The sequence below is a fragment of the Neopelma chrysocephalum genome, unplaced genomic scaffold (genome assembly GCF_003984885.1).
Source record: "Neopelma chrysocephalum unplaced genomic scaffold, ASM398488v2 Primary Assembly neopelma1_26, whole genome shotgun sequence".
Classification (NCBI taxonomy): domain Eukaryota; kingdom Metazoa; phylum Chordata; class Aves; order Passeriformes; family Pipridae; genus Neopelma; species Neopelma chrysocephalum.
In genome coordinates this window covers 14,709,592-14,721,914 of record NW_020897695.1, presented here as the reverse complement: position 1 = coordinate 14,721,914, position 12,323 = coordinate 14,709,592, and the positions used below count along the sequence as shown (strand labels likewise).

The following is a 12,323-nucleotide window of genomic DNA, read 5'->3' as shown; positions in this document are numbered from 1 at the left end:
AGATCTGCATAACTCTACACAGATGTAGTCTGGGCTTAGGTAGAGCTTAAGTAGGATGACCCGGATTCAGGCTCAGTTGTATGGATTTCTGGAAAACAATAGGAGTGACTTGCAGAGAGTGCAGTGTTCAATCTCAGCTGGCTCTTTGTGTTTGTACTGTAGCTGATAAAATAACTCAGGAGTTGTTGGATATTGTTGTGTATATAATTATGGTAGTATATGTAGTTACATGTACGTAGGTGGTCTTGCTTCACTGTGTGAATACATGTGAATCACATGCTGTGGATGCGTGTCTGTGCACACGTGTGTTTATAAAATATAGGTAACTCTTCTATATGCCTCTGCTTATGAGCAAATCATCTTGCATGTGGTTCAACAGTACATACAGTCGAGCTAGACCAGTTGCTAATAATTTGCTTTCCTCTTTGGGAAGGATAGAACTGAGCTGGATGAGTAAGCCTGATCAGCTCTAATGCTATGTGAAAGTAGGTATGAAAAAATGCCTTCTGGCTTTGAGGTAATGATCCTCAGGCTGTATGTTTTTATTTGTGCTGTGCTTGTGCTACTGTGTTTTAATGATTTCAAGCTTAGTCAAATCTGATACATTTATACCTGCAGCAAAGTTGGTTTACAGCCTTGATAAATCATCCAGAGATGATTGAGTTTAGCATTACATTTCAAATATAGAAAAACAGCATGGCCCATGTTAGTCAATCCACTTTTAAGGTAATGCTTCCTTTTTATGGTTGTATATTATAGTTGGCTCATCATTTCTTTCCTCTTTTATCTCTTCCAGTATCGAAAGATTTGGTAAATCAAATATTGCTGTCATCTTGAAAAATATTCAAAATGACTTCACTGCTTTAGAATAATCATGATTATATTTATTGCTTATAAAATAAAATTAACCAGTCACATCTGTGCAGTCAGCTGAGGACAACACATTAGTATATATATTTATGAAAGCTTTATTTTAATGATAATTGGTGCAGCTTTTGCAAAGAGTTCTTCTAGACAGCAAGAACTGTTATTAATGTGATGGGTTTCTGTACTTTGCATTTCTTTAACATTACTTCTATGCATTTATTTTACACTAATAATTTAATGTGTTTGTGCAATAGCAAGGAATCCTACAATGTTGATTCTAGTGACTTTAGTAAAACAGTATTTGAAAAGCAGTTTTAAGATGATAGGAAGCAAAGGAGAAGGAACATTCTTGCATCAACATCCTCCAGGGTTTTCATAGATTTATTATGGTCCATGTTAAGATGAATTCCATTTTTATTCTGTAGTTGTAAAGAACCTACTTCTAATTTGTAGTGCAAATCTATTCATAGCCATTTTGAACCTATTTTTTGTATGTCAAAGTTGTCCTTTAAAGTTGTAATTTTTTTTTTTGATGCTCAGTGCCATCTGCAAGCACTTTATAAAGCGCTGAATATAAATAATGACAGTTGTAGCTGAGCCGTTTGCCATGAGACCCATTATTTATTTGCCATGCATCCCATTAGGAAATTATTGAAAAAGCTATTCAGTTGACTTCATTGTATTATGCTTTGCTTTATTAGTTTTAAAGAGTGAAGTATATAAGTTAGTATAAGCTCTGTATGAGCTTAGTTTCTTGTGTTCAGTTTTACTGGCCTGGTTTGGAGGGCAGCTTCAGATTTTATACTTTGTGCTGTTGCTAGTAGAAATGTGAAATGTTTATAACCTAGAGAACTCTGGGTTAATGAAGAGTATATTGGTTTATCCTTCAGATCCTCTCCCCCACACACTTTCTCCTTCTAAGTGTGGCAAGTCACTATCTAAGTTTGAGAATGGTTTTAGTTACCTGAAGGAGTTGATACTTTGGGCAGAAGCAGAGACAAGCAGCTGCTGTCTTGGCTTTTTTCTTGGATGTTCTGTAGCTGCCACATTTAATTTTGGAAAAGCAATGATCTATTTTAGTTAAAGAGTGCATCATAGGCCTCAAGTCGGGAAGCTGCTTCCTTTCCCTCCTCATTTCTGCTTCCTGGCTTGTTTTTTATAACTTTCTGTCTAAATCTCTTGTAAATTGATTTTTGCTTTGTTAAAGTATCTGTAGTTATTAATATTGAAATACAAGTGCATGGCTTTATGGAAATGTATCAGTGAATGTTATCATCCAACCCAGTTCTTATTTTTAGTGCACTCGCGTCATGTGGACTCCACCTCTTCGTGAAAGTTTCTCATACCCGTTCCTTGTGCTGCAGATGTTGCTTTTGACCTATATTCTCAGGTACCTTTCAATTTATACTTGGCTCTTTACAATGCTTTTAAAAAGTTGAATGTCACAGGACATTTATTTAAATGCATTTATCTAAATATTTAAGTGTCTCTGTGTGCTGTAGCAATGTTATCATTAACATAGAAACTTTCCTGTGGCTGTTACATTGCAGACGCTGCACCAGTAGAACTGCAGTCATATTACTCACTTATTAAAAGGAAAAACTTTGCAACTTGAAGACATGATTAACATAAAAATCAGAATTACTGTGTTGGCAAATACGTATCTAAAGTAAAAATCAGAATTTTTGGTTGATGTCCCTTCCTTCCCATGAGAAACAAGCTGATACTTCATCATTTGGTTTTGTCCCTCTTGGAGAGTGGTATGTTGGTTGCACTTAGAATAAGCCTATGCTTTGCAACAGAGGATGCTATAGGCACCCATAAGCTAGTATGTTCTTGCAGTTTTCTATGACTAATTAACTAGTCTAATTAACTAGTTCAGTGATTTAGAGCAGTCTAATTACATTAATGCAGGGATGCTCTTGAGTTCATTAGCCCTGCTTTTCCGTGATTGTTTCTGGCTTGCTACATACATGATTGTGTTACCGTCTTGCCTCTGTTTTGGAAAATAAACACGATTGTTCGTACGTAAGGGCTTTTCCACCAACTCCATTGCATCAGATTTGCAATGTATTTATTATTTAGCTGAACTTAGTATTTATAACAACAGATTTTCCTTTATTAGGTCATACTGCTTTGTAGTTATTGATGTCTAAAGCAAAAATATTACATGCTTGTCACATATTTGTGTTTTTATGCGAGGAAAAGATACATACTGTCTAGAATTTAGGAAAATTTGAAACATAACATGTTTCTGAATTGAACTTGAAGATAACACAGGATTAAATATTTTAAATAACACTTATTTCAGGACATTGAGAATGGGCTGGTTTCAGTTACAGATAAATTTCACATATTTGTCATTATCTCCTTCCCTGAAACATCGCTCAGGATTGCTAGCAGAAAGTAAATATAGAAGAAGTGTATGAGTTAAATCACTTTCAAATGCAGACTGTTCTGAGAATAGTCGTGATTCCAGCTGAAATGGAAATGGTTGTGACCTGACTGTAGACTTGTAACAAGAAGGTGAACCACTTGCAAACAACATACTTTGGCTTGCTGTATAGCAGGAGAAGACTTCTTTGGTAATCAGTGACTCATCAAATAGTTAAGAAACATTAAGCATCAGAACTGTTGTCATGGAAACTCAAGAAAAAAGGATAAAAAATTTACTTGAGCAATGTTATTTGTAGTTGATCAATATTGTTAGCTAACTCCCAAGGTAACTGTGTTTTTATTGCATTTCCTATTGTGCTTTTCAATTACTTGCAAACACCTGTGTAATTGTACTTACTGATGCCTATTCTGTCTGTTTTTCCCAAGGATTCCGAATATTAATACAGGAAGCTTGATTGCACTGTGTGTTTCTAATATCTTTTTCATGCTTCCCTGGCAGTTTGCTCAGTTCGTTCTTCTAACTCAGGTAAGCCCATATTTACCTCTAAGAAGCCTCTTTGTCTAATCTGGGCAAATTAACTGCTTTGTGTAGACAACTATTGAATTCACAACTATATCAGTGCTTTCCTTTTAGCCAGATTTCACTCCTATTCTCAGGAAAGATTCTCACCGTTTATCACATCACTATTTTTCTAGTCTTAAGTTTGATAGTTGACCACTTACACCACTCAGTGTTCTCTTTCCAGGACTAAAAAATTTACTTTTCCCTTAAAAAGAGCCTCCAGACTGAGATCAGTACATAAGAACAAGAAAAAAATTGTATTTTGAAGTACAAAAATAAAAAAAAAAGGCATTGATCTTGCACCTCTTAAGGCTGATCTTAATTTTTAAATGAAGCAGTGTTTGCGTGGCATGTAGTATCTGGCATGATTTCGCATGATTTCCTATTTAATTTTGATGAGTCTGTGAGTGGTGCTGTAATCTTACTGTCTGATATTTTGGACAGTTGAGGCAACTTTAGTTAGTGTTGAAATATAGCAAATGCTAATGTGAGCAGTAAGATACTGTCATACAGCACACCTTCTTAGTGTTTGAGTCAATTGAAATGTAGCCTGTTGACTGAAATCCATCCATGTCTCTATACCTTTTCACTTGTCTGTCCTACTTGAAGCAGATGTTGCTTAGTGTGAATTGATAGCTTTGAACTATCAATATATGCTGTGGTATGCAAGTGTTCTAACTGCAGAAGAGGAAGCCAGTAAATTCTGTAAAATACTGTGAGAAACTCATCACTATAACCTGTTTAAGATGCTGGGCCTGAAATTTGAAATTACAGGTTCACTTCATAATTTCATTAATTTCCCATGTGACTTTTAACAAGCAACCTAATCAATGAATCAACCAGTCTTATTTTCCTCAGCAGCAAATTGGGGATGTTTCCATATTTTGCTGAAAAGTTAAATAATCCTAATGATTTATTCTTTGAGGTTTTTAGACTGATTTGGAGGGGGGTTTTATGTTTTATTTTTTATTTCGTTTTAAATCTAAGGCCGAAAGGTAATTTGTTACTGCTGTATTTTGGTGACTTGCATTTTTTATAAAGCTGAATACTTATTTCTTAAATATCTGACTATATTTGATAATTGTTATTCAGAGCACCACAATGGGTTTTTTGATAGAAGTGATTATGAAATGCCTAAGTACTGACTTAGCAAAAAAATAGGAATAAAAGTTAATGATTGTTTGAATAATCTTTTTTTGCATGAATGTATATTCTGCTGGAAAGACTACACCAGTACAAATTGTTTTAACTTCTCTTTCACTTTTGATTCTAGATAGCTTCATTATTTGCTGTGTGTATTATGGGTTATATTGACTCCAACAAATTACAGAAGATACTAAATGCTCATATGGTAATACTTTTTTTAAAAACCTTTAATCTCCTCAAACATGTGAAAGCATCAAAAGAGACCATTTGTCTGATATGTTTTCCTTAGCTACACAATGGTTGGAAAAATGCAGTAATGAGGGAGGGTGGGCCTGGATTTGAACTAAGATTGGGTTTTGAAGACTGGTATAGTCTTGACCATGTAAAGATCTTGTGTTTTAGCTGTTTGGAGAGTTATCTAGAAAGGAGAACAAGAAAATAAACTATTAATCTGAAGAGCAATTTTTTTTTTTTCAAAACTTGTGAGAAAGTCAAGAAAGAAAGGGGTAATTAAAAGATGTGTAAGTTTCTGCATAATATCTGATTTTAACTTTTAAAGTTAAGCTAATGATCAAGTTTTGCTACCAGGAGTTTTGCTCTTTGACGTGAGATTGAAGTTTTAAATATAAAGGAAGATGTAAACAACTTTTTAAAGAAATGATTGTCTTTAAAAATATTTTTTTGCTAAAATTGGGCTATGCTAACTCAATGGACAAAAAGAGAATATTTACCTCAGGAAAGAAACTAAATTGTATTTCATATGTTTTCAAACATTTTTTGAAATACTCTAAGTGGTAAACTAAAGGCAGTAATAAGTTCTGTGCAACTCACTTCTCATATAAACCTGGGACACGAAATACTTCTTTCCAGTCAGTTTTACAAGGGAAAATTTGCAAAAAAGCATATTTCTTAAAAAGTTTTTTGACAGTAGCAGGATAAAATACTTAAACTTTTTGGCTTATGTCAATAGCTTTATGGGTGCTAAAGTGGCATAAATAGCCTATTTTCAGATAGATAAACAATCATGTTATATTACAGAAAAAGCTTAATGAGTCTGGGTAAACTGCCAGTCTCTGTTTTGTGGTGTTTCTGCTGCCCCCTCTCGTCTGTGGAAAATGAAAGTGTGAGGAAGAGAGTAGAAAAGTGTGCAAATAACTGTGTTATTTCTCTTTATGCCTGTGCATAAAAGACAGAGCTTGCTCATTGATTTTGCTCTCCAAGTTAGAAAATGTAATTCAGATTGCTTTCTATCAAAATGAAAGCTCAGTAGGACATCAGGATGGTGGATAAAAGTTTTATTTCAGCCTTGATTTCAATCTCATATAGTTAGGTGCATATGTCAAACAGTCAGAGTTCTGCTTCCTTGACTTTGGGGATGATTGTATTTTAAATATATGCTTGTCAATTAGGAAGAAAGAATGCAACAAACATTTTATTCAGCATTTTTGTGTTTGTCCAAAATTCTGAAAGGTAACAAACAGGATCGAGAACTAATACAATAATTTGAAAAAAAAGAAAAATGTTTTAGAAATAACGTCAGAAATGTAGCTGTTGTATCACATAAAACAAATTAATCCTATGATCAGATCTTTTTGTCCTTAAGCACTTTAAAAATATAAATTAACACAATAATCTACTTGGCTTACTGTTGCCATTAAGTTTTACAATCAGTGCTTTCAGAACAAATCTGCAAGCTTGAGTATCAAGCTTTTACTTGCTGCAAAGTAGGTGGTTTTAAATTTAAAACTGCTGATAAAACAGGTAATTCTTACCTTTTTTTATTTTAAATTTAATTATTTTTGTTTTCTTCTTTCAGGTATCTCTTTTAGTGTGTTTTATTCTGATGTTTGGTAATTCAATGTTACTGACATCATATTATGCTGCATCTTTAGTAGTTATCTCGGTAAGTTGTTTAAGAAAAAAAAGTATGACATGCTAAGACTGTAATGCTGTACTGCTGTATATGTATTGATGTAAAATGTGAAACTGCTGCATTACCAGACAGATGAGAAATCTTTCACGTGAGAAACAGAATTAGACCATGAAGATATCTAGTGAATGGATAAATAAATACTAATTTAAAAATTATGGTTTTGCACTAAACCCCTCTTCATAAGAGAAATTCAGTTGAGGCTCAGTTCACATATTTTTATAGTGCTCTTCTTTTTATAAAAATATAAAATTTTACCAGGTTTGTATTTTTAACCAGAGTAATTGTAAAATAAGAGCAAGGAAGAGTTTCACTTAAATGCTTCTTTATTAATAGTGAACCCGCTAATACAGAACAACTGACTAAAACATATATAACAGTGGTTTAAGACTATTTGAAACTGCTGAATCATACTGCTATGTTAGTGATATTATTCACTGAAGACCTGTCATCTTGTCATTCATTATCTTAATTTTTCCTTAAATAGGAAAAAAACCCACAATCTCTTTCAGTTTCATATACTTTCTCTGAAGATATTGATGTACTTAGGAAATAGGACTGTGTGAACAGATCTAGTTTGGCTTACTACAAATCATCTAAATTTCTGATTATTTTTGTCTCTTTTTTGGTTTTTTGTTTATATTTTGTCCATCACCAAAAGAGTGATAATTTCTCACTTATGCTAACAATAAACTGCCTTGGCTTACATATTTGCTGTCATATGGTTTACTTGTTATAAATCCATTCTAGTTTCTTGTAGCAGCTTTTGAAATTATATAGTAAGTACAGATATGTTGAGTTCTTTGCCTGTTTTCTGCTTTGAGAAAAGTATTTATTGTTTGCATGGTATTTGGGTGCTTATAGTGGCCTCAGTCTCACATATGGACTGGATTTGTGGAAGCTTTTAATTGCATTGTTCATCAAATTAGCTTAAAATGAATCTTCCTTGTGTCATAAATAGAGGAACATAATGTGAAACAGAAAAATACAAGTAACTCCTGCCACCCTCCATATTCTGATGCCTTACTTTAAAATTGTTTGTATTAGGCTCCCAGTAATTTATTTGTTGCTTCAGATGTTTCTTGTCATTCACGAAGCAGACATAATTCAGTTTCCCATTGGCTTTGGTTTAAAGATGCTTAGAACTGTATAATACAGAATCTCCTTAAGTGTTAAGGAGGAAAGTAGTCTTCCATTAATTGTATATAAACTGCAGTAAGAGTTTTTATGCTGGTGTGTTTTGCTAGTGCAGGGTGAATTCGTACTGCTACATATTAATTCGTCTTTCAGGTTGTATTAATAATGGAAGGTTTTTTAATAAGTAGCTGTTTGTTGCAATAGGCTTACCAAACAAAAAAAACTTCATCCAGGGTATTAAAATGTCTTATTGTTACTATGCTACCTGAAAATATGCATTCATTTTTTATTAGAGAATTCTTGTTTGGAGTCCAAAAATCTTGAAAAGCTGCAGAAGGGAAGTCTATGTCTGGGTAAGGAATTTCATATATTTTGAATTTTAGAGAAAAACTAAGACTTTTCTTTGGTTTAGTGAAATACAGAAATAACTTAGTTTTTAATAATGGAAAATCAAAGAATATATCTGAACTACTGTCTTTAATAGATTGGTCATGTTCTCAGCAATTAATGCTGAAAGAAAGAAAAAGGGCAGAAACATACATTTATGTCAGAAAACTGAAATAGCCTTTGAATGGCAACACATTAATTTTAAATTAAAAACTTAACATGTTTACAAAACCTAAGATCTGTATGGATACCCCTTTCAAATAAAGGTCAATTTAGAAAAGGCAAATAAAAGCCTAACGGTCCTTGCAGAAATGGAGATTAAGATACTGCTTTAGATGTTCACTAAAATGTGTCCTATATAATTTTTAAAAGATGTTTTTATAATGACAGCAAACATCTTAAAATTACATAAGAAAGCACGTTGGAATAAAACACTGTAGAGTGTGTGGGCGGGGTTTGAGGACATGTCCGAACAGGGACACTCCTAAAACTATTATGAATAAAATATAACCCTGTAGAAAACATGAGAAGTGACTTGCTGCTTAAGAGGTAACATCAACGTGTAAAAACATCTGAAATGGGGGCCTACCTAGACTATGATTGACTTAAGACAGGCATTCTTATTAAATGAAAGGTAACTTGTTAGAAAACCTGGATGGAATTTGTACAATTAGAATTAGAATAGAAAGGAACTAAAATATTTATAGCAAACTGCAGTTCATGTATACATGCTTAGCTGTGGTACCAGGAAAAAATCAGTATAGATATATCCCATGTCAGCTTTTTAAAAAGGAGATCCAAGGCATTTGTGCAACGGTAGACTAATAAATTTGTTTTTTCTAAAAGAATAAAAACGTGCAGTGCTGAAGTTGTTAAGCTGTATGTACGTGCAGCATAATGAAAGAGATCCAATACAGCCTCTGTGTAAGGAAGTCATGCCTCGCAAATGTGTTTGACTTCTCTGAAGGATGCAGTTAAGGGTGTGTGGGTGAATGCAATGCATTTGGATTTCAGAAACCTTTTGAAGAAGTTATCTAACTGGAACTATAAAAGAAATTAAACTCATGGGATAAGGTGTGAATGTTAGAAGGTAAGAAACAAAGGGTGGCATGAAATGGTAAGTTTTCAAAAGAAGACCACCACCACCACCCTAAGTCTGTATATAAAATAATTGATCCAAAATAAGGTTGTGCCACTCAGCAGAGAAATCTTGGTATTTTTATGGAAAGTTCTCTGAATACATCAGTTCATTACTGAGCAGGCATCAAAAAGGAAAATACATGATGGAAGTCACGGAGAAGGAACCATAGTGAAAGCAGAATTATTTCTTTTAAATTGTAAATTCATATGTAACATCATACATATTGCATGCAGTCTCAGGAAATGTGTCTTAGTTTAAAAAAAAAATTAACAAACTAGAATGCCTTCCCCCAAGATCTACTACCATCAGATTTAAGTAGAGTATGAAGATAATTATTAATGTAGGTTCACTAAATAGCTAAGATTTTAAAATAGGTTAGAATTCTACATCTTGTAAAATAAAGGTAAATATTACAAAGCCAGTGAATAGAAGTATGATATAATTATAGGTTTTTTTAGTGCCCCAATGCTAGCAACAATAAGCTTATAAGGAAGAGAAAAGTTACTATGGAAGCAAAAAAAAAAAATAGAGGCATTCAGAAAAGGATTAGAATACCTCCTAGATATTTAGGTTTCTTAGCAGCCATTAAATGAGATGATTGAATGCAACCCATCATCACATAAAAACCCTGGCCTGGTTACATAAGGGCAAAGATTAGTTTGTATTTTGTTGAATTCTCTCTGAAAGCATCTGCTGTGAGTCCCAAATACAAGATACTGAGACAGGTTGTCCTATTCAGTTAATCTAGTTTTATAAAGAATTAAATAGATTAAGCGTCACTGCCAAGAATTTAATCTTTTTGCCACAGGGATAAACTTGATACGTAACTAAAAGTAATAACTGTACATATTTTGTTCATAGTTCCTTCAAATTCTAACTTGAGATTATCTTTAAACGGTGCTATAAATCAGCTAATTCCTCCAAAGATTTGAACCAGAGTAGCACAACCTGATAATATGAAATGACTCTTGTTGGAAAATAATCCTTACACACTGGTGTATGCAAAACAGATGGAACTGGCAGCCCCTGTTTAAAGTTAACTTTGGTGTCTCCTCTGCAATAATGTTGTATGCAGCTGTAGTGTAAATCAGCTGCACTAAGTTATTTCAGAAACTTTAAATACCTCAGTGTACTGAAATCTGGGAGGTGTCATTGGTTAGAAATTACTGTACTTATGGGAGATAACATAGGAGAGTTTGTAAGTAGTAGCTAAATTTAATAAGCTTTTTAAAAAATAAAAGATTTCTTTAAAAGTTTGAGAAATGTTTATTTCATTCCAAATACATTTTTAAGGTCATTGAAGGATGTGCCTGGTTATTTGGGACAGTCACCTTGAAATACCTGACTTCTTTTGTGCTTGGAGTAGCTGATGATGTAAGTTCTCTTTTTGGAGTATCTGGTTGGTGTCTTCCAAAAATTTTATAATTCTTAGTATTTTGAGTTTGACATATTATTGATAAACTTCCATGAAATTGCAGTATTTGATTTGCAGAAATGGGAGAGAGATTGTATATTTGTTTTCTCTTTCATTTTGTGTTATCACTTTGAGATGTTATTACCGAAGTTTGTGAAAAGACAAATGTCTTTACTTTTGAGTTAGTAAATATTCCGCATTTATTGTTAAATGTGGGTTTATAGACCTTTGTTTATTTTGTATATCTTCTACCTACACCTTTTATTTACTCAGTTTCTTAGCTCACTCTTCTCTGAAGCTAATTTTTAGGACAGTTTAGAAATTATTGTTGTAACAAGGTTGTCTTGCTTTACTTCAGCCCCTTTGTTCTGTCGTTAAAAACTTGTCTGCAGATGTCTATCAAGAGGTAAAAGATGGGAAGCTCATATTTTAAAATATGACTATATAAAACTATACAATTCCTGAATCACAATGATAATACCCCTTTTTCTACTGTTTTCTGCTTTTTATTTGACACCATCCAATCTGTGTTACAGTCAAAGATGTCATTTAATACACTGGAAGGAGATTTTTGGAACTCTTATAACAATATTGTAAATGGCATGAACTTCTGTTCTAATTTACATTTAAACTACTTTGCTGTGGAAAACAGAACAGTTTTTGCTTACTACAGTTTGCATTTTTTTCTTGTACCAGGCTCATATAGGAAATATATTGAAATCTAAATTTATTGGCTACAAGGATTTTGATACATTAATGTATACCTGTGCTGCCGAGTTTGACTTCATGGAAAAAGAGGTAATTTGGTCAAAATATATGATTATGGAAAGGGGAGCTTCTTGTTTTATCTTTGTTTGTAACTTAAAACTAAGAACTAAGAACTAAGAACTATCACCTCCTACTGCCATCATAAGTTGAAGGGCGTACTTGTGAAAAGAGAAATTAATGAGCTAAAGCTAAATTTAACTGCTTTTATTGCATTTAAGTGAACTAAAAACACTGTTTTGATTTTTGGATCTAAGAAGGATGCTTCCTTGAATGAAAGAAGTCCTTTCTCAGGGATAAACGAAAGGTTACAGTTCTGCAAACTTAAGAGTTTGCGTGGCTCTCAATGACTGGTTTTGAGTATATGGAAAATATACATAGAGCTGCAAAGGCCTCATGTTGTAGATTTAGACTACAGAACAGCACTGAAATTTCATAATGTGGCGTTAGCAGATGTTTTTTAGTTCATCAGTATCTAGGTATGCATTTAGAATGTTTTTAGGTTAGTCAACCCATAGTACTCAAATTCAGATGAGATACAATCTACTTCTAGGCTTTGAGTGGCTTGCCAAAGAAT

General features: G+C 33.3%; 1 protein-coding gene across 1 annotated transcript in view; it reads left to right on the top strand.

The window, feature by feature from the left end:
- DPY19L1 (dpy-19 like C-mannosyltransferase 1) overlaps positions 1 to 12,323 on the top strand; it is a 45,551-nt gene that overhangs the window by 17,819 nt on the left and 15,409 nt on the right. Inside the window, exons 9-15 of the mRNA XM_027675663.1 lie at positions 2,166 to 2,257; positions 3,691 to 3,790; positions 5,100 to 5,177; positions 6,789 to 6,875; positions 8,333 to 8,392; positions 10,861 to 10,941; positions 11,678 to 11,779. Of these exons, the coding sequence (XP_027531464.1) occupies positions 2,166 to 2,257; positions 3,691 to 3,790; positions 5,100 to 5,177; positions 6,789 to 6,875; positions 8,333 to 8,392; positions 10,861 to 10,941; positions 11,678 to 11,779 (600 nt within the window). The remainder of the gene's footprint in view (positions 1 to 2,165; positions 2,258 to 3,690; positions 3,791 to 5,099; positions 5,178 to 6,788; positions 6,876 to 8,332; positions 8,393 to 10,860; positions 10,942 to 11,677; positions 11,780 to 12,323) is intronic.